The sequence below is a fragment of the Tachyglossus aculeatus genome (genome assembly GCF_015852505.1).
Source record: "Tachyglossus aculeatus isolate mTacAcu1 chromosome 12 unlocalized genomic scaffold, mTacAcu1.pri SUPER_6_unloc_1, whole genome shotgun sequence".
In the NCBI taxonomy this organism is placed as follows: domain Eukaryota; kingdom Metazoa; phylum Chordata; class Mammalia; order Monotremata; family Tachyglossidae; genus Tachyglossus; species Tachyglossus aculeatus.
In genome coordinates, this window is record NW_024044828.1 from 20,730,218 (window position 1) to 20,752,601 (window position 22,384).

The 22,384-nt window shown below is 54.7% G+C and overlaps 1 protein-coding gene across 1 annotated transcript; it reads right to left on the reverse strand.

Annotated features, from left to right (window-relative positions):
• Positions 1-843: 843 nt before the first annotated feature.
• On the reverse strand, positions 844-22,134 carry BUB1B (BUB1 mitotic checkpoint serine/threonine kinase B). Its single transcript, XM_038741519.1, is given in 23 exon segments — positions 844-1,374; positions 2,096-2,202; positions 2,989-3,160; positions 4,097-4,239; positions 4,631-4,792; positions 6,196-6,308; positions 7,652-7,792; positions 7,970-8,000; positions 8,002-8,140; positions 8,940-9,199; positions 10,326-10,431; positions 10,555-10,639; positions 10,865-10,914; positions 11,848-11,987; positions 12,592-12,704; positions 12,876-13,105; positions 14,563-14,666; positions 14,850-15,043; positions 15,272-15,462; positions 16,770-16,966; positions 18,222-18,366; positions 18,480-18,539; positions 21,802-22,134. Coding segments are annotated over 23 exon segments (3,195 nt in total). The 5' UTR covers positions 21,942-22,134; the 3' UTR covers positions 844-1,202.
• Between the last annotated feature and the right edge of the window lie 250 nt (positions 22,135-22,384).

Sequence of the window (22,384 nt, forward strand, 5' to 3'; positions counted from 1 at the left end):
CTCCTCCCCTTCCCCCTGCTTTCTCTCCTCTTCACTTATTCTTTCCCGCTCTGGCCCATCCGCACTCAGGGGTCTCTGCCCTGGGCAGCAGTGGCCCCGAAGGGCCCAGGGATCCCTTGGCAGGGTTGAGCCCTGCTGCCTCTGCCTGCTTCCCCATGAGGGCTGTTGCCACCCGGGTGCCCGAGCCCCACCCACAGCTCTTGGCACAGGCCCCAGGAATAGTTTGGCAAGAGCAGGGGCAGATGAGAAATTCCAGAGCTAGGTGGGTAAGCCAGATGCTACCAGCTGGGCAAGGGAATGGAGCCGTTGGAGTCCAGGGCCACCCTGGGTGCCCAGCTGGCACCAGATGGTCCACTCAAGTGCAAGGGCTTTCTTCCTGCTCAAGCCGGATACGTGCTGAAGGCCAGTAGGAGTGTGGCTTGGTTGCAGTAGCCGGTGGATGCAGAAGGTGGGGAGCCATGTGGCAGAGTTCCCTCTTCTGGGGAGGGGGGCAGTGGATGCAGCAGCCCAGCTCAAACCCCAGTGGCTAATTGGAATGGAATTCCAGCCAAGAGCCTCAAGAAGGTGCCCGGCCTCGCCGGAGCCCTGGCACCTCAACCCTCGCTCGACAGGCTGGGCTTAGGTGGGCACCGGCCCCAGGCCAGGGGTTGTGGGTGGCCCCTCGGACATGGGGGTCTTGATAGGCTGGAGCTTCCAGCCCGTCGCAGCTTGCCTATAGGACAGGGGTCAGGGTGGTCCCAACAGCCTCTGTGTTGCTCCTCTGACCCCTCCCCCGAGGCCGGACCTTCAGAGCAGGAAAGCTGTCCCGCAGGCCCACGTAGTGCCCAGTAAAAGCCTCTGAGATCCAAACTGACCAGATGCATCTTTATTGGGCACACAGAGCAGCGGTCACCGAACAGAAAGGGATGGGCTCCTCATTCTACAGCCGAGGGAGGGATAGGCCACAAGAGGGTTCGAGAGGCCACACACGGCCCCCTTGGGGACAAAAACAACAGGCCACGGAGGGTCCGCGGACTTAACGCTGAGGCTGCTGACCTCAGATCAGAGGCAGGGGCTGGCCCTCGACGGGATGGAGCCGGAGAGCCCTGAGATTTGCCAGACGACAGGCCTGGCTCCCCCTGGCAGAAGCGCCAGCCCCGGGAAGGAGGCAGCCTGGGGCCTGCCACTCTCAGGGGACAAAGTCTCTACCGTGATCGTGGGTCTTAGCTCAGGAGTCCTTCCAGCTCCCAGAAGGCAGCCTGAAGGGAACTCCAGCAGGAATCCAGCTTCTCATTCAGCCCCTGTCTCAGCTCGCTCAAGACTGACACCGAGGCCTCCCCGTCAGCATTCAGAATCCGCTCAAAAAACACCTTCCACAGCCCTCCGCCTTTGAGCCTAAAGATTCAGAGAGAGCCCCCTTCAAGCGGGATTGCCAGCCCGGCTCCTTCACTTGCCACCCCTGCCCTCACCCCAGGGACAGGCCCACGACAAGGAGTGCCAGGTCAGGAGGACTGTGCCCCAAGTCCCCAGGCCCTGCTGGTTTGCGGTCCCTATGGGACCAACTCCAAAGAACAGGATGGTCTCTCCTCCCTTCCTAAGCTCTCCCTGCCCCAGAAGCCTCTCCTGGAGCTGGAGGAGCCGGGCGGCTAGACGATGGACCCCATCCCTTCAATCGCACCCCTCCTTGGGGGATCCCTGATTTGGCTGCCTGGCTGTAGCTGCCTGGAGAGGCTGATTGGAGGTCTGTCGGCGGCACCATTCCCTCATGGGTCTCGGGCAGCAGAAGCCCAGACCCAGCAGCTGGCCAGAGCCTGGAGTGAGCCAGCTGGATGTTGGCGTGGAGAGAACAATCCCGTTTGAGGCAGCGCCTTGTTTCCTCCCCAGGTGAGGCAGAGGAGACCCCAGGGGCTGGGTCCCCAGTGGATGCACAGCCACTCTGAGGGTGGCCAGGCTGAGGTCTCTGGCTGATCCACATGGGACTGCCTCTGCCCCTGGAGAGCCCTGGTCCTGGGGGTGGTTCCACTGACTCCCCATTCCCAAGATTACCAGGAGCCCGGAGGCAGTGTGCCAGGACAGAGGGGGAGAGATGCCACCCAGCTGGTTAGCCGCTACTCACCCGGAGAGATTCTGGCTGAGCGTCCAGTGGGAACCAGCCTGGCAGACGCGCAGGTGCTCTTGGAACAGCAGTAAGTGGGCTACGTCCGCAATACCAAGCAGGTCTACCTGAAACCATAACTGTGATATCAGCTGGAGCTCTTCCCTATCACTCTCAGTGCGGTAGGTGAGCCCTGAGGCGCTCCAAGATGCTCAGCCCTCAGCTACCACTTCTGCGTATAATGGTCCTCCCGCTAGTGAAGAGGGTGACCGCTTGAACTCCAGAAGACCCAGGTCAGGAACAGAACTGTGTCCAGTGGGATACCCTCGGGTACCTCCTGGAACCACACATGTCCACCCAAGGCTTCAGAGCAGAGCTGCACCTATGGCTAGTGAGAGTCGAGTTAAAGCAGTGGGAAAGAGTGAGAGTGTGTGTGTGTGTGTTTTTTATTTTATTTGTGCATATCTATTCTATTTATTTTATTTTGTTAGTATGTTTGGTTTTGTTCTCTGTCTCCCCCTTTTAGACTGTGAGCCCACTGTTGGGTAGGGACTGTCTCTATATGTTGCCAATCTGTACTTCCCAAGCGCTTAGTACAGTGCTCTGCACATAGTAAGCGCTCAATAAATACGATTGATGATGATGATGATGTGTCTGAGAGAGAGACAGGGTTTTTTGGGGTGTGTGTGTATACGTGTGTGTGAGAGAGAGAGAGAGAGAGGTTTTTTTGGGGTGTGTGTGTACATGCACATGTGTGGTTTTCCTGCCTCTGGGAAAGGCAGAGCTCAAGGAGACTTTGGTCGGGCTTGAGAAACTGGGTCACGTTGCCTCGGGTTTTGAGGCACCCTGCTCGTCCGTCTCGCACCCCAAGCCACCGTCCCTGGCGACCCCTGAGGCCCCTCCTCCCCCCTCACCTGATAGGGCGAAGTGCAGTGGGCCAGGATCTTCTGCCCCTCCAGGGCCCGCACTGTCGGGAAGCCGCTGAGCGAGGGGATGCCACGTTGGGCCCTCAGGTCCACGCTGTGGGAGAAGTCCACGAGCCGCAGAACGCTGCTGTCCTCAGCACAGTGGAACCCGGCACAGATCCTGAGCCCAGGGAGGGGGAGAAACGAAAGTAAACGGGCAGACCTAAAACCAAACCAAATAAGCAAGCAAACAAAAAAAAATCCTGGAGAAGAGGCCAACTCCTTCGTGGACCTGGCACTGCAGGGGGGCCCCTCTGATGGGACAGTGGCGCCCCCCAGTGGCCTCTTGGGAGACTGCAGGGAGATGGAAGTCAAATAATAATAATAATGGCATTTATTAAGCGCTTACTATGTGCAAAGCACTGTTCTAAGCGCTGGGGAGGTTACAAGGTAACCAGGTGGTCCCACGGGGGGGCTCACAGTCTTCATCCCCATTTTACAGATGAGGGAACTGGGGCACAGAGAAGTTAAGTGACTTGCCCAAAGTCACACAGCTGACGGCTGGCGGAGCCGGATCCCAGAACCGGGAGAGTCACCGGGAACCAGCTGAGCTGACCGACTGACCACGCACTCCTCCGGAGATGCCAAATGCCCACGGTGCACCGCCGCCATGCCACGCTGGGCACAGACTGCGGCAATGGCGGCTGCAATGCCCGCCTCTCCAAAGCCACTGAAAGCAGCAGGAAGCCAGTTAACACGCCGACGTCCACTTGCTTTGGAGCGGCCCCCTTCGAGAGGCAAGGACCAGGCGAGTTCTCCCAGTGGACACTCCAGGCCCAACCTCCACCAATTAATTCCACCACCTTCAAGTCGTGCCATCCTGGGAGGCTGCTCTCCAGTCAGTCTAGCTGGCACCCAGGACCAGTTCACCCCAATGCCCCAGGCAGGTTTGATTAGAAGAAGATGTGCCTTCTGTTGGCAAACTCTTTCCACCCAAGATCCCACACACGAAGCATCACGTTGGCATTCCCCTCAAGGCCCCCTCCTCTGTTTCGTGCCCAAGTCTGCCCCCAGCCCCTCCTAAAATTCCAAGGCCTCGGGAGAGCTCGTGGCCCACCTGTCGCCCAGGATGAGGGTCTGGGGGCTCAGGTCTCCGTGGATGATGTTGGCTTTGTGCAGCTTCTCCACCAGGCCCAGGAGTGTGTGGATGACCAGCAGGGCCAGCTCGTGGGCAGTCGACTCAGTGTGTGGGAGGAGATCCTAGGAAGCGAAGCCGCACAGAGATACCACAGTCCGGCCCCCCCTCCCCGGTGGCCTGCCTCCTGTTGGGCCCGGCCCAGGACCCCCGACCTGACCCGGGTGATACACACATACCTCCCACCGCTCATACCTCCTGCTCTGCACACGGTAAGCGCTCCATACGTACAATTGACTGACTGACCTTGCTTTGGGTTAGGAATGGGATAGTCTCTATGCCAACACTTCCTGCCCTTGGCTAGGCACTCAGCCAACCCACAGCCCTGCCGGATCTAAGAAGCCCATATCTCAGCCCTCCTCAGCCCGAGACCCCCGGCTACTCTTTGGCCCCCGGACCCGCACGGCAGGCAGTGGGGCACAGACCCTCCCAGGCCTCAAGGGCCACCCTCCGCACCAACAGGGTGAAGGGGTTTAGGTCCTGGTGCAGGACAATGCAGCCGTCCTGGAAGTGAAGACAGCTGCACCGCTCGCTGAAACTCCAGCCAAACTCGGCCTCCAGTCGCTCCTTCAACCGGACCATGATGTAGAAGTCCCACGGGGCCGGCTGGGAATACACCTGCAATAACAATCAATCAATCAATCGTATTTATTGAGCGCTTACTGTGTGCAGAGAACTGTACTAAGCGCTTGGGAAGTACAAGTTGGCAACATATAGAGACAGTCCCTACCCAACAGTGGGTTCACAGTCTAAAAGAACAAGGCGGAGTCCAGTGGAATCGTGGTCAGATTAAAGAGTAACGGTATTTTCGGGGGGGCCCAAACACCGGACCAAGAAACTACAAGAGGAGTACGAGACGTGTTCCCTGCCCACCAGGAGCTTCCATTCTAATGTGGGAGACAGAGTTGGTTGGACTAAATGGCCTTGGAGTGAGGGAGCAAGGAAGGAAGGAAGGAAGAAAGGGACAGAGGGCCTGGCAGAAGTCCTTCCTGGGTTTTTGCCTCCTGGAAAGACAGGCCAAATTCCACCGGCTCACTGGGAAGGGCCGGCTGGTTGATGGAGCGGAGCTCAAAAGCCCTTTCTGGAGAGGGATGCTCAGAGGAACTGAACATCCAGGAATGACACCCACCCTAAAACACCTCATATCCTTACCCTTTTGGAGTGGGGGAGGAAGATGTCCCTGGCCTCCAGGAGGCCTTCCCAGACTGAGCCCCTTCCTTCCTCTCCCCCTCGTCCCCCTCTCCATCCCCCCATCTTACCTCCCTCCCTTCCCCACAGCACCTGTATATATGTTTGTACATATTTTTTTACTCTATTTATTTAATTTATTTCTACATATCTATTCTATTTTATTTTGTTAGTATGTTTGGTTTTGTTCTCTGTCTCCCCCTTTTAGACTGTGAGCCCACTGTTGGGTAGGGACTGTCTCTATATGTTGCCAATTTGTACTTCCCAAGCGCTTAGTACAGTGCTCTGCACATAGTAAGCGCTCAATAAATACGATTGATGATAATGATGATGGTTCAGATGTTTTGCTAACTTGTGGATGTAACCCCCTCTCCCCAGCCCCTCTGTCTGTAGATTACTTCTGAGTTCCCCCTGGCGAGATTGCAAGCTCTTTGAGGGCAGGGTTTATGTCTTCTCATTCTACCACGTGCTCCCAAGCACTTGGTATAGCGCTCTGCACACAGGAGGCGCTTAGTCAATACTGTTGATTGACTGGGGTGGTAGAGGTGGCCCAGCCCGGCTAAGATTCCAGTGGCCAAAATGGCAGTGAGGAGCCCTTACCAAAAGCTTTCCCTCCAAGAGGTCCTCCATGAGCCCACTGGGCTCAACTGCCCGGGGCTTCCCACTACCCCAGAGTCAGACCTCCGGCGGGCACCCCCTCCCCAGGCTCCTGGCCCTCCCCGAATGGCAACAGACCCCTCCCCCAAAATACTGACAGGGAACCACAAGCAGATCCAGAGTTTCTCTCCAGCCACCGGTTTCAAAGCCCTTGGGCCCGCCCACGGTCTTCCTACCTTGATTGCCACCGCTTTCAAGGCCAGACACGAAGAGTCAATTTGGACACCCCAAAACGTCTTACAGCCATCCCCCGTCAGGACAGCTTTCTTGATGCGGTAGCTCTCCTTGCCTGGAGGGAATGGAGTCTATTTAGAAGACACCCGGATGACGGTTCAGTGGGGAAGAGATGAATACTGTTGCAGTTCCGCCTGGAGCCCCCAGCCCCAAGAGAGATCAGGCTCACTGTTGCCAGCAGGAGCTGCTCGCCATCCTACCAGCCCTGCCTCTTTGGGAATCCACCCACAGTGGCACTCGGGAGCTCCCAATTACTCTCCCTGCTTTCAAAGCCTTATTGAGGGCCCATCTCCTCCAAGAGGCCTTCCTTGACTAAGCCCTCCTCTCCCACTCCCTTCTGTGTCACCCTGACTTGCTCCCCTTATTCATCCCCACTTCCCAGTCCAACAGCAAAGCCTTACTGAGGGCCCATCTCCTCCAAGAGGCCTTCCTTGACTAAGCCCTCCTCTCCCACTCCCTTCTGTGTCACCCTGACTTGCTCCCTTTATTCATCCCCCCTTCCCCGTCCCACAGCACTTCTGTACCTATTTGTAATTTATTTCTATTAATGTCTGTCTCCCCCTTTCGACTGTAAGCTCACTGTGGTCAGGGAATATGTCTGTTAATTGTTCTCTTCCAAGCACTTATTGAGCACTACAGTAAGTGCTCAATAAATATAAATGACTGCCTGGCAGATTCTGGCTTCCGGTGCGGCCAGGGGCACGGAGGACTAAAGAACTACTCTGCCAGAGGACTAGCCCCGGCCAGGCTTTGGCAAATGGGCAGTGGGCACCCAGAGCCTTAGCCTTGGGGTGGGTGGCTACTGCGGGCTGGATCGCTCCCGCTGAGATGCCAGCTCCTCTCGTTCACAGGGCCCGATTGCCTCAGGGATCCAGACAGGATTGGGAGGTTTTGCCAGGAATGGGGGGGGATTGGGCCACAATCTGTGAAGGTGGTAAATGTGCAGTGTCTCTCAACTGGCTGCCTATGTCTTTGCAGCACAGGGGCTCCAGAGAGACCCCGGCCACCCCCTCAGTGAGGGCAGAGGACTCAATAGCCCCATGGTACTTGGACCCCTTTCCGGGGGCCAGGCCTGGCAGTCATGGTGGCCTAGTGGGGAGAGCACAGGCTTGGGAGTCGGAAGGACCTGAGTTCTAATCCCCTTCTAATCTAATCTAGTCTGCCAATTGCTCGTCTTGGGACCTTGGACAAGTCAATTCACTTCTCTGGGCCTCAGTTTTCTCGATTGTAAAATGGGGGGTTATCTGTTCTCTCTCCTAGACTGTGAAGTCCCATGTGGGAAAGGGACTGTGTCCGACCTAATTAACTTGTACCTACCCCAGTGCTTAGAACAGCGTTTGACACATAGTAAGTGCTTAACAAATACCAGTTAAAAAAAAAAAAGTCAGCAACGATCACCGAGTTTCACCACTTTCTCTACTTCCACTTCAGGCATGGGCCCAGGCTCAGAACAAAAGCCCGGGAAGGAAGACAACTCCGGCAGTGATACCAGTAGCCGCCTGTGCCGTTCTGGGCACCAGGGAGACGGAGGGGAGGTTTCTGTGAAGAGGCAGAAGGGAAAAGGTCACCAGGCAGACACGGAGACACAGCTCAAGAAGGTCAAGTTGAGGGGGCGGAGGAGGAGAAGGGGAGGACTGTCGCCATTTCAGGATTCACCCACCGCAGAGTTGGACCGCCTCCTGAGCTCTGGGGTACAATGGCTGGGGGGACACTCACCGGCCTGAAGTACGCTGCTGCTGACCCCCCCCCTCGGTTTCGTTGGCAAGCTCCAGTTTCTCGGGGATCTGTAGGTCCTTGATGGTGGAGAGTCCGCTGACCGAGGAGGTGGAGGAGCCCAAGGCCCCGGAGGAGCGGGTCATTTCCTGACTGCTCTCCTCCATGATCGGGCTGGAAGAACCACAGAGAGCTGGTCGACCTCTGAGGCGCTCAGCGTCCCCGGCGTCTGACAGACCCGAGCTCTACCGGGTCCGGAGGCCAGAGCCGGTGCTGGGCGAGGGCAGAGAGGCTAAAGAACTTGCCTCACGTCACCCCATTGCTGGGCAAGCCAGTGGGCGTCTCCCTCACGGCTCCCCAGCCTCGTTTGGGAGGTTATGCCGCCACCGTCTGTGAGGGCTGGTTGGTCAGTGTGGTCAAAAACCTTTCTACCACGGAAAGAGCTCAGAAAGGCCCATCCCTTAGAACTGGGGAAGGCGGGAAAGCCCTGACTGGCTAATCCTGCTTAGGCTGGTCCCCCATCTGTGGCCGGGATCCCCACAACTCTGGCTCCATCCCTCAGCCCTGAGACCAGGCCTGCTCGCGGTCCCCTGCCCGCCAGAACTGGAGTGGCGTTCGCCCCTGATGAGAACTACTGGCCCAAAATGGGGTGGGGGCAGTGCGAGTGAGGGGGTGGCAGAGGATGGTGCCCCCACTGCCAGTCCCTGCCTCACCTTCCTTAAGCCCTGGCAGGGAGACTGAGCCCAGTTTGGTCAAGCCCGGGACGTGGCACCCTCAGGGTGGGATAGCCTCGCCTGGTGGGCAGCCATGGTGATGAGGAGTTCACCTCTTTCCAAACAAGAAGCCAGCAGCAGAGAGATTCCAGGGCCAGATTCCCTGGGACCCAGCAGGTGGGATGAAAACCACACCGGTTAGCGGGGGTTTAGCAGAAATATTCCCCAGAGAGTCCAGTCCCCCCGGAATCCCCAATGACCTCAGCTTCTTATTGGTGAGTTCTTCGGGGTAAGTGGCCTCCCTGACGGCCTGTGAGCCCACAGCTTCCTGGGGGACCCTCTTGGCATCAGCAGCGAGAGGGCCATCGAGCACCACGACGCCATGAAAAGGAGTCGACGCCAGGTGGGCGGCCTGGAGGAAGTCGCAGGTGTCTTCCGGGTTGGGGCAGATGGTGACGTTCCTGTAGGAGCCGGTGATGATGGCCTCTTCGCTCAGGGGCTCGACGCCCACCAGCTCACCCTAAAATGAAGAAACAGCAGAAAGAATCGTAGAGGCTCGTGGGAGATGAGCACCAGGCCTCGCAGGGAGCAGGCATCCACCCCTTGTGCCGAGAAGATCACCTGCCTATGGGACAACGGTGGGGGGGGGAGGGGGACTCTTTAGCTACGACAAGCATTCCAAAAACCCACTGCTCTGGTCTGAACTCTGCCTCATCACCTCCAGGCCTGCACCAGTCCTCTGCCCTGATGGCTGAATGACAAGTTTCTGCTTCCCAGTGTGCCCTGGTCCTTGAAGTCAGGCTTAGGGAGTCCTAGTGAAATTTTGCCTCCCCTTTCCACTTGCCCAACTCCAGCCTCCCCTCCCCACTCAGCTATTCAGGTAGTCAACGGACGTTTGCTCGCCCAAGCTGACCTGTGACTGAACAGTGGTTTCCTTTGGAGGCTTCACTTTTCTGAGGTGATTTGGTGTCAGGCTAATGGCTTTTTGGAGGCACCAATGAAAGCCTTCCAAGAAGCTGGGTGGACAGTTCAGGAGGAGCCTGAGCCTCCTAGCCAGAAGGGGAGTGGAATACAAACACGGCTCTGGGGGCATTTTTTCCCTATTGTGGCCACCAAAATGTTGTGGTGGCCACACCTTTTAAGATTAGGCCTGTAACGAAGCCAGCAGGAAGCCCAGAAATGGCCGTGGCATTTTCAAATACCCTGGGCGCCTGTGGCCGCTTTACAGAAACCCATTTGAGGAACTGTTTGGTTTGGGGTTTGGGGTTTGGGTCATGTTTGATGCCATCATCCAGCTGCCCAATACCCACAGACTGTCTGCTTGGGTAAGCAGCGACATGCCCGGAGGTGGGTACATTTCAGTTATTTAGAATCACCAAAAGGGCAGGTAGGCCAGCTGGGAGACTGCCAACTGCTTGACAGTGGTCATGACAGTGTACTGTGACATTTCAGTGGCCATGACAGTGTCCTGTAAGTGACTCTGATTGATTCAGGGCCCTTGAATATATTTGAAACTAAAACATAAGATCAGTCTACAAAACCCCAAATGCCTTGTTGCTGCCCCGGCAATTCAGGGTGGGCGGTGCCAGGGCCGCGGCTGGCTTGGCTCCATCCAGGCGGCGGTCCTGGTTCCCTCACTTCCTTACCGTGGCTTCTGGTGTCCCATCATCTTTTGAGGCGATGCCTTCAGAGTGTTGCCGAACCGTGAGGGGCCTCCGTCTGGTAGGCAGCTGCTGGGGATTGGCTGGGAGGCTGTGGAAGACCCATGATAATCAGCGAGGTGTGTCTCTCCACCTTCACCCTGCCCCTGCACAGACCGGGGTACCCGCCCCTGCTCCCCCTTGAGCAATGCTCCCACAGCACCCCAGAACCAACCTGGCACTGGGATTGTTGCCCGCCTTAGACTCATCAAAGATGGAGAAGGGGACACCAGGGCCTCCGAAGTCCAGGGGATCTGCACCTGGGACAAAAGTGGCAAATGGCATTTCTATGAGCGGACGCAGGGCCAGATTTGACAACAGCCCCCAACCAGGACTTCTTTTCTGAGAACCCCTTGGGCCTGTCGCCACTGATCACTCCCACGGTTGGTCTTCAGCTGGGAAACAAGAAGTCAGGGCCAGTTGGGTTAGATGTGCCACCCTTCAGTAGCAAACTCCTCACAGACCTTTGCTCCAATGCCACTTACCTAGAGGGCATGGCCAATTCTGTCTACCGTTGTCTGTTTGGGGAGATGCCCTGTAACAAAGTTGAGAAGGTTTTTATGCGTGCATTCCCCCCTCCTCCTTCCACGTCCACCCAACTAAATCAATCCATCAATGGTATTTACTGTGCAGAACACTCTAAGTGCTTTAGAAAGTAAAATTCAGCAAAATCGGTAGGCATGACTCCTGCCCACAAGAAGCTTTTAGTCTACGGAATCACAGTTTCTATAGTATACTTGGCTAGGATATATGTATATATGTTTGTACGTATTTATTACTCTATTTATTTTACTTGTACATATCTATTCTATTTATTTTATTTTGTTAATATGTTTTGTTTTGTTCTCTGTCTCCCCGTTCTAGACTGTGAGCCCACTGTTGGGTAGGGACCGTCTCTATATGTTGCCAACTTGTACTTCCCAAGCGCTTAGTACAGTGCTCTGCACACAGTAAGCGCTCAATAAATATGATTGATTGATAGGATTCCTTCTTCTCCCACACCCAGTTCCCAAAGTCTGAGATTCCACTCTAGACCCCAGGCCTCAAGACCCACCTATAAGGTCCTTGTGAGTAGGTATGGTAACTACTAACTTTGTGTTCTCTCTCAAAACAGTATAGTGGTTTTTTTTGCACACAGTAGACTCTTATCTCCTCCAGAGTAGGGATTGTGTCAACACACTCTGCTCCCTGAAGAGCTCAGTTCAGTGCTCGGCACACAGGAGATGAGGAGCTCCTTGAGGGTAGGGATTCTGTTTGCTGACTCTACTGAACTCTCCCAAAAGCTCAGGATAGCGCCCTGCACAAAATAGGCATTCAGAAAATACTTCCAACGGGCAGCCATTCTGCCCCTACCTCTACCTCACTGGTAGGATGCACGAGCACTCCCGATCCTTGGAAACTCCAGAGCCAGAGGGGAACAAGTCAAGGAACACGCCTCCCGTTCCTCCCCCAGAGTTGCCCATTCTACCTCTGAGGTCCCATCAACTGCTCGGCAGGGGCTTCCTCGGGGCATCGGGTGGAAGTGGGCACACTCTCCTCGGGGGCTTCCTGAGGCTCAGGAGGAGGGCCCAAGCTGGAGGCCTTCTGGATCAGCTCCCGCACTGCCAGCTGGTGCCAGGGGACAGAAACAGAGCCATCGGGCCTTGACAAGAGCCATGAGCCAGGACTTGTGCCATTTCTCTGCCACCAGCCTGCCTCCTCCAAGTTCCCTACATCTGCTGGTGTCCCTCCTCCCATTCCCCTCCGCCCCCACTCTTTCCTCCTGATGGATTCCGAGCTTCTGAATCTGCCAGCCAAGGGCCTGGCGACGTTTATGGGGCCAGATTGGGACACCACGCTTATAAGTCATAATATCTGTGAACTTTCCCCCCACCTGTGGCCACTGGAATCAGATGTGTCTATTTGACTCCGCCACCCTCAATGGGGCCAAGCTCACCAACAGGGTTGCAAGTGGGGTGAAAAAGGGAATGGCCAAAATACAATGTGTCCATTTTGGTTCCCAAACGACTTCCACACTCATTCGATTCATCCCATTTCCTCCCACTTGGAAGCACCAAAGGCTGGGGCCCTGGTTATCTGTGCCACCTCTCCCTTTCCTGGCCAACGGACAGGCCAAATGCCCACCTGGTGAGCTGGTTCTGTGAGGGGTGGGGCGTGGGGGGGGGGGGAAGAAGGAAGGAGGAGGAGGAGAAGGAAGAAAGAAAGAAGAAACCTCATCTCCTGGCCTCTGCTCCTGGGTAGCTTTGATCTCCTTTAGCAACTGCTCCATCTGCTCAATCTGCTTCTGCATCTCTGCTCTCTTATGCTCACGGGCCAGCAGCTCCTCTGGGGAAAGGAAATTCAAGGAAGCATCAGGCCATCCCAGAGCCTGCTTCTATTCCCCACCCCTGGGGGTGGGGGGAAAGAGGTGGGGAGGTTGGCCCATTTCGGACCACCATTCCCCTCCCCCGACCCATCTCCCCAGTACTGAAACCGCCGTGGGGTCCTGGCACTCACCTTCCCTCTTCTTGTTCAATTTCTTCCACCAGATCTCGGCCCGGATCTCCTCTAAGGAGAACTCTTCGACACTGGCATAGACCTTCTCCTTGCAGTACATCACCACCTCCTTCTTCTCATTTTCCTCCTTCTGGTGGCTCTGGACTCGCTGCAGGGCGTCCCCCGCCTCCTTCCCGGGCTTCCAGGTGCTCAGCACGTGGTTTATGCTGGGTTCGATTTTACACGGGGTCCTGGAGGAACGGAAGGTTTCAGGAGCCCTGTGACCAGCAAAGGGCACCCCTTTCTCCCCAATTCCTAGAGCTGCTGAAGGAAATGGCCGTAACTGCGGGTGCGTTTTTCCAGGCTCTGCAGATATGCAGCTATAACAGCACTTTGCAAAGCCAGCAGGACAGAGAAAGGCACCCGAGAACTCAGCAGGTCTGCAAATCAGGTGTTCGGGTATATCGATCGGCTAATTCCCACCAGTCTCGAAATGAACTGGCCCAGACTTTTGAAATTCCCCTCTGGTTCATCTGAGGTTTCCACGTGAGTGAACTGGAGGAATGAGCTGAGGGAAGAGAACTGGGCAAGAGGTTCTCTGGGAGTAGAGAAATCAGGGTTTATGTAGTTCAGACCCTACCAGGCTGAGTGGGAGCTTTTGGGAGAGAAATGGAAGAGGGCAAAAGTCGAAGAGGGGAAATGCAGCTGACCTGGCCAATACAGAGACGTTAGGATGTGATTCTCTACGTCTGCCCCACCTACAACCTGAATCTCCTTGGAGACACAAGAGATACCCACTCCATCTCTCCTGTCGACAGCCAACTTTTTTGCACGGCCAGAGCCGGGAAAGGAAAACCGGAGGCTGTGGATCCCGCTGATTCCACTATGTGTGAATATTGTCCCGTCTGCCCCCCAGTTAGAGAGGAAGCACCTCAAGGGCAGGGAGCACGCTGCTGTTGCCCTTTTCAAGCGCTTAGGACAGCACGCTAACCCCAAGCAATACCTGCTTTCAATCATTCATTCAATCGTATTTATTGAGAGCTTACTGTGTGCAGAGCACTGTACTAAGCGCTTGGAAAGTACAATTCGGCAACCTAGAAAGACAGTCCCTGCCCAACAACGGGCTCACAGTCTTTCCTCTGGGACCACCCCACTTCCTTGCCCCATTATCCTTGCCAGGTTCAAGTACAGCCACTGTGGCCAGGGGCCGGGCCACGGGGTGAAAGAGTGAAGAGAAAGCGAGAGGAGAATACAGTTTATCAATAACAATAATAATAGTAACAGTACTAATGGTATTTGTTAAGCACTTACTATGTGACAAGCATTGTTTTAAGCACTGAGGTAGATAGAAGGTAATCATAATCTCCATTTTATAGATGAAGTAACAGGCACAGAGAAGTTAAGTGACTTGCCCAAAGTCACACAGCTGACAAGCGGCGGAGCCAGGATTAGAACCCATGACATCTGACTCCAAAGCCTGTGCTTTTTCCATTAAGCCCTGCTGCTTCTCAGAGAAGCACCTGCTCCCGAGAGCAAGACGGAGGGAGAGAAAGTTGGAAGTGCAGCTGGCAGCGATGTAGAAGTCTCACCTTTCACCTCTATCCCCCAGACCCAGGGAGGAAACTCCTTTTGGAAGCTCCCCAACCCCCTCCCAGGGCCAACCAGCCCTCCCCACCCCCTCCGACAAATGTGGGGAACCCACACTCACATGATTTGCTGCTGGGCGGACTCCTCCACGTAAGGGGTGAAGTCAGGCAGAGCGGGGGCTGCGGCTGCCAGGGAAGCTGCACTCCCGCGAGGAGGCTCAGGAAGCTGAAGACAGGGATTGGGGGCAGGAGAAGCCCAGGATTAGGGGTGAACCCCGCCACATATCGAGGAGAGCCAGGTCCTCAACAGACATGGATTATGACTCTGAATCTCCCTCCGAGAGCCAGGGATGAGGTGAAATGCAGCCATCTCCCGCCCCTCCTCGCCCATCCAAGCCCCGTGCCTTACCCGGGCACTGTTCCACGGACCGGGCTTCAGCTCATTCTCCTTGTCCCTGGGCACCGGGGGAGCCGCCCATGGCTGGGTGCTGAGCCCGGGGGGCTCTGCCCAAGAGGGACCCCCGCCGTTCTCATCAAACACCGTGAACTGGGTGCCATTGGGTCTCTGTGGAGCAGCTGTGTTCGTGAGCCCTCGGCTTTGGCCTGGGTTGGGGTCGGGAGGAGGAAGAGACAAAATCAGAGACAGAAACAGAGAAATTCCATCCAGACCACGCCTGGGCCTCTCCTCCCGAAGCAGCGGGAAGAACGACCACTGTCCCCCACTGGGGTTTGGTCCTGTCCCGGGCCAACCCCCGCACCCGCCTCCAGAATCGGGAAGATTCAGGGGGCCGACCAGGAGTGGGGGCCAGGGGAAAAGCTCAGCAAACTGACCTTTCAGAGCCCCTCCCACTCGGTTGATGGGGGCTCTGGCTGTCTTCTTCCCCCTGCTCTTCAGCTCAGCCAGGGAGGTCCGGTGAGGGCCCAAAGCCCAATCCTCCACTTCCTCCATCTCCTCCTCTTCCTCTTCGCCACCTCTCTCTAGGGCCCACAGGGTTTGCCGAGACACGCGGGCCTGGAACTGTCTGAGGAAACAGACCGGCCCCTTGAGAGGACTGCCAGGGCTTCCAGGGATCAGGACACCACTAGGAGCCTGGAGCTCCCACAACCGGGACAGGGCACTTGCCCCAACCCCCGCTGCCCGGCTGAGCCAGAAGAGCAGAGGAGTCACTCCTGCTGGTGGCCAAGAATGGATTCTCATTTCAACAGTCGCCATCGCCGGGACTCGGGTCACTTGGATGGAGACCCAGGGCCCACAATAATGGTAATAAAAAAAAAAATGACACCACTCAAACACCACTTACTAGGTACTAAGCTTTGGGAGAGATACCACACGCCTCAGTTTTCTCATCTGTAAAGTGGGGCTTCAATAACTGTTCTCCCTCCTACTTAGACTGTGAGCCTTGAGTGGGACAGGGACTGTGTCCAACCAAACTTGTATCTACCCCAGCACTTAGAACAGTGCTTGACATAGTAAGCGCTGAACAAATACCAAAAAAAAATATTAAAAACTGACCAGACACAGTCCCCTATCCCATAGGGGGGTTCACAGTTTAAGAGGCAGAGAGAGTAGAGATCATCCCTCCATTATACAGATGGGGAAACTGAGGCACAGAGCATTCAGTGACTTGCAGGCTAGGGGTAGGATTGGGTCTCCTGACTTCTGGCCCCATAGTCTTCCAGTACAAGATGGGAGTTGTGGCAGCAAGCCAAAGGCCCTGGCTTTAGAACTGGGGGGCATCTGGCCCTCCCGCCTGGCATCATGGCCTGGAGCTGCCGTGAGGGACACGGAGCAGCCGAGCCGAGAAACCTGGCATCTACGCCGCGTTCGTTTCGGCTAACGGCCTGTGGGTCTGTCGCCTCAGACACCGACACCCCTGCTCATCCGCCAGCTCGCCACACTCCAGGCCTCAGGAGGAGATGAGAGGCCACGGGTAGTGCCAGTCCCCGGCTCTAGAATCAGCTCCTCCGTGTGCCAGAATTGCTTCCAACAGGAGTCTCTGAGGAATGGACCCCTTCCAGAGGCAACCCTGGCCTCCCACTTGATTTCATTTTTTTTTAATAGCATTTGTTAGGCACTTATTATGTGCCAGGCACTGTACTAAGCACCGGGGAAGGTAAAAGCTGATCAGGTTGGACACGGTCCCTGTTCCACGTGGGGTGTACAGTCCTAACCCCCATTTTACAGATGAGGGAACTGAGGCCCAGATAAGTGAAATGACTTGCCCAAGGACACACAGCAGACAAGTGGAGGAGTCAGGATTAGAACCCAGGTCCTTCTGATTCCCGGCCCCAGGCCCCGCCCCTCCTGCTCCGGGACGGCAGGTCTCACCGATGCTGGGATTGCAGTCTGTCCAGGGGCTCCGCCTTGCACTGAAGCCCTTTCTGGAACACCTGTTCCGCCTTCCGATAATCCTCCCTGACCTCATATGCGTCCGCCCAGGTGATGTAGAGCTGGGCCAGGCCGATGCCAATCCCTTGGCTGTGTAAGTAGCTGTACATGTCCAGGGGTTCGTTGCACGTGTGACCCTGCAAAGGCGTCAAAAGATTTCCCGTTAGAAGCGGGGCAACGGGTAGAGACCGGCTAGCGGGCAGCTCGGAGAGGCTGGGGTGCAAGGGGGAAGAGTTTGGGGGAGCCACTTTCCTCCCGACACTTGTCTGCCAACCTGGAAGGACTGGTAATAACAACATCATCATCATCATCAATCGTATTTATTGAGCGTTTACTGTGTGCAGAGCACTGTACTAAGCGCTTGGGAAGTACAAGTTGGCGACATATAGAGACAGTCCCTACCCAACAGTGGGCTCACAGTCTAAAAGGGGGAGACAGAGAACAAAACCAAACATACTAACAAAATAAAATAAATAGAATAGATATGTACAAGTAAAATAAATAACTAGAGTAATAAATATGTACAAACATATATACATATATACAGGTGCTGTGGGGAAGGGAAGGAGGTAAGATGGGATGGAGAGGAAGGAAGGGGCTCAGTCTGGGAAGGCCTCCTGGAGGAGGTGAGCTCTCAGTAGGGCCTTGAAGGGATCTCAGTAGGGCCTTGAAGGTATTTCTTAAGCACTTACTAAATACCAGGCACAGTACTAAGCGCCGGGGTCGATACAAGCAAATCAGGTTGGATACAGTCCCTGTCCCATGTAGGGCTTACAGTCTCAATCCCCATTTTCCAGATGAGGTAACTGAGGCCCAGAGAGGTGAAGTGACTTGCCCAAGGTCACACCGCAGACAAGTGGCAAAGCCGGGATTAGAACCCATGACCTTATGACTCTCAGGCCCGTGCTCTATCCGCTACACGTGGGGGATTACGAGTTCCAGGAAGCAAGCCAGAAGACCCTCCCGACGGGTCCAGAGGAGACGGTCAAGCTGCACTGAGTTGTGGGAGAGAGGGAGGAGGAGGAAGAGGAGCCAGACACTCTAGGGAAGGTTCTAGGTGTTTCAGAGCAGCAGTGGCATCCTCCAACATGATTACAGGAAACAAAAAAGGAACCAAGAAGAACAAGCCCATAATGACTGGTAGATCCCAGGGCATCGTGAGCATTTTAAAACCAGAAACAAACAAAAGCCCACTTTGTCTCAGTTTGGGTGAAGTCAGAGCAGCTGCTTCAAAGATGGAAGGAACCCCCCCCCCACCCCATCCTTGGGAGGTGAGAATGCGGCCTATCACACAGTGACCGACTCCCACCTCCTGCCAAGGCGGATAAAGGTGCCAACTAGTAGCCATGGCAACCAGCCCCATGGGCCGCTCCGCGACCGCCCTCCACTCACCAGCTTGAGCCAGAGGCTGAGGAAGCGAGGGTCATTGTAGTAGCGCCGTTCCTCCTGGAGCACTTTCACGGCCCTCTCAAGCAGCGCAGACAGTTTGCTCTCCTTCCCTCCCTGGGGGAAGGTCTGCTCGATCCACCGGATGTACCTGCAGCGGGAGAAGAGGGTGGGCTCGTCCCGGAAGACTGCCCAGCAGGGCCCATCTCCCTCTTCCCCGAGGGCAGCCCACCTGCTCGGCCTCCATTGAGCCGAACCGCCTACCTGTCCCAAACGTCCAGCGGGTCGTCCCCAGTGTAGAAGCGGATTTCCGATTCAAAGGCCCTGGAAACAGAGGAGGTGACTGTCGAGAGACCAGCCACGCAAACCGGCGGGCCTGGCTGGCTCTCGTCTCCTCTCCCAGGTCAATCAATCAATCAATCATATTTATTGAGCGCTTACTATGTGCAGAGCACTGTACTAAGCGCTTGGGAAGTACAAGGTCTCGCTGGCCTTCTTCCCTGGAGTGGCTCGCAGGCTTCCCCAAAGGCTAGGCAGGGTTATCTTCTAGGGTTGCTAAACTGTAAGCGCCTCAAGGGCAGGGATCGTGTCTGTCATCTCCACTGTGCTCTCCCAAGTGGGCTCTGCACACAATAGGCCGGAACTGGAACTGTTGATCAACTGAGTGGGGCAAATAAAGTCCCTCAAATAGTTAGTGGCTAAGGCTTGAGTACGCACAGGCTAGGGAGTACCCACTTTCTCATCTGAGGAGCATAAATGCACCCCCCTGCCCCCAGAGAGGGTTGGATAGTCACACTCACCATGGCAACAATGCCATATAAACCTTCCTCTCCCCCTTCCTTCCTCTCCCCCTCTCCATCCCCCCCATCTTACCTCCTTCCCTTCCCCACAGCACCTGTATATATGTATATATGTTTGTACATATTTTTTACTCTATTTTATTTGTACATATCTATTCTATTTATTTTATTTTGTTAGTATGTTTGGCTTTGTTCTCTGTCTCCCCCTTTTAGACTGTGAGCCCACTGTTGGGTAGGGACTGTCTCTATATGTTGCCAATTTGTACTTCCCAAGCGCTTAGTCCAGTGCTCTGCACATAGTAAGCGCTCAATAAATACGATTGATGATGATGATGATGATATAAACCAGTCGGCCATGCCTTTGAGATACAGAGGCCCACGGAATCAGGCCCAAGGAAGATGGGTTTCTCAGAGGGCCACCCTTTCAGCTATGACCAGTCCTCAGACAGTCCAATGGGGGTAGAGGAGGGTCCCTCTAGCCCACCTCAGATGCCCCAGGGGTAGGGGTGGAGGGGAGGACACACACAGGGTTGGGAGCCAGGAGACCTAGCTTCTAGTCTCAGTCCTAGTCTGGGGCCTGCTGGGTGACCTTGGATATTATTTATTTATTTTTATTGGCATTTGTTAAGTGCCTACTATGTGCCAAGCACTGTACTATCGCTGGGATGGATACAAATAAATTCATTCATTCATTCAATCGTATTTATTGAGTGCTTACTGTGTGCAGAGCACTGTACTAAGCGCTTGGGAAGGCCAAGTTGGCAACACAGACGGTCCCTACCCAACAGTGGGCTCACAGTCTAGAAGGGGGAGACAGAGAACAGAACAAAACATTAACATATTATATTCTTCTAGACTGTGAGCCCACTGCTGTGTCCAACAAATCAGGTTGGACACAGTCCCTGTCCCGCACGGGGCTCCCGGTCCCAATCCCCATTTTGCAGATGAGGTAGCTGAGGCACAGAGAAGCGAAGTGACTTGCCCAAGGTCACGCAGCGGACACGTGGCGGAGCCGGGATTAGAAAGTTTAGGTGTGCCACCGAACCTTTTGGGCCTCACTTCCCTCAACTGTTAACTGGGGAGGAAAGCCTTCCTGTTCCTCCTTCTTAAACCGAGACCCCTGGGGACAGGGACTGGATCATCATCATCAATCGCATTTATTGAGCGCTTACTGTGTGCAGAGCACTGTACTAAGCGCTTGGGAAGTACAAATTGGCAACATATAGAGACAGTCCCGGATCAGAACTCATCTATCCCGCCTGCTTCAGCAAGAGTTTAATACCATCGTTATTCTCAGAGAGATTCTCTGCCGTGAATTTACCTTGGGAAGGGACTTTATCAATAAAGCCACGGGAAGTCACTTCCTCAGCTCAGAGGAATCAATCAGTACTTACTGAGCACTTACTACGCGCAATGCGCTGTACTAAGTGCTTGGGAGAGTACAATAGACAGTATTCAAGTGTTTAGTACAGTGATCTGCACACAGTAAGCACTCAAAGCACTCCCGGCTCTGCCTCTTGTCACACTTGTCAGCTGTGTGACTTTGGCCAAGTCACTTAACTTCTCTGGGCCCCAGTTTCCTCATCTGGAAAATGGGGATGAAGACTGTGAGCCCCCCGTGGGACAGCCTTATCACCTTGTACCCTCCCCAGTGCTTAGAACAGTGCTTTGCACATAGTAAGCGCTTTATAAATGCCATTATTATTATTATTATTAAATACCACTGATGGTGATGGTATACCTGTATATATGTTTGTACGTATTTATTACTCTATTTATTTATTTTACTTGTACATATCTATTCTATTTATTTTATTTTGTTAATATGTTTTGTTCTCTGTCTCCCCCTCCTAGACTGTGAGCCCACTGTTGGGTAGGGACCGTCTCTCTAGGTTGCCAACTTGTACTTCCCAAGCGCTTAGTACAGTGCTCTGCACACAGGAAGCGCTCAATCAATACGATTGATTGATTGATTGGTATGCATCCTAGAGCCTCGCTTACTTGTCAACGGTGGTATTTGTTAAACGCTTACTAGGTGCTGAGCACTGTTGTAAGCGCTGAGAAATCGTCATGACTGAACTCCTTAAAATCAGCCTATTTCCTGAGCGCTTTCTTAAATCTGTAAAGTCAGCTATTTACCGAGTGCGCCTAAATCCGTAAGATCCTCCTGTTTACTGACCCCATTAGGAAATCGGTCAAATCGTCCTATTTACTGAGCGCTCGTAAATCCCTAAAACCGTAATGACTGAGCGCTTTCGTAACTTTTTAAAATCAGCCCATTTACTGAGCGGTCTCGTAAATCCCTACAATCAGCCTATTTACTGAACGCTTTCATAAATCGGTCAAATCGTCCTACTTACTGAGCGCTCTCGTAAGTGTTTTGTTGTCTGTCTCCCTCTTCTAGCCTGTGAGCCCGTTGTTGGGTAGGGACTGTCCCTATATGTTGCCGATTTGTACTTCCCAAGTGCTTAGCACAGTGCTCTGCACACAGTAAGCGCTCAATCAATACGATTGATTGATTGATTGGTAGGCATCCTAGAGCCTCGCTTACACATCCAGACCACCCCCCACCTCCTAAGCAAAGGAATCCTCAGCTAGGCCCCAGGGCTGGTGGGAAGCGGCAGCAATTTAGCCTCCCCACGTCCCTACTGTCACCAGCCCTCATGCCACCCTGGGTGCCCACCCCATCAATCGTATTTATTGAGCGCTTACTATGTGCAGAGCACTGTACTAAGCGCTTATGCCCCAATGCCCAATGCCCCAATGCCCACCAGGGCCACACTCACTGTTTCTGCTGCTGGATGGAGCTGTAACTGGCCGTCTCCTGCTGGGCCAGGGCTCCCTGCAGGGTGGACATAATCCGTCCCTGCCTCAGTGGCTGCACGTTCTCCTTACACAGCTCCCACTCATCCCCTCCTTGGGCCATCGCACTGGTGCCCGCGGCAAAACGCGGGGGATCCCGGGTGTCTTCCTGCAGCCTTCCTTGTTGGGGTGGCGGGGGCCGCCTCTTGCTCCGCTGGCAATCGGACTGATGCTGAGTGTGAGGGCGGGGGGGTCAGAGGAGCTGAGTTCTAGTCCCCACTCCGCCACCTCAGCCAAGCCACGTCACTGGGCCTCAGTTCCCTCATCTGTAAAACGAGGATTCAATACCTTTTATCGCATCTGTTTAACGCGTCATTCATTCAATCGTATTTACTGAGCGCTTACTGTGCACAGAGCACTGGACCATGTACTACGCACTGGGGTGGTTACAAGCGAAACGAGATGGACACAGTCCCTGACCCACGTGGGGCTCACAGTCTCCATCTCCACTTTCCAGATGAGGTAACTGAGGCACAGAGAATCAAAGGGACTTGCCCAAGGTCACAC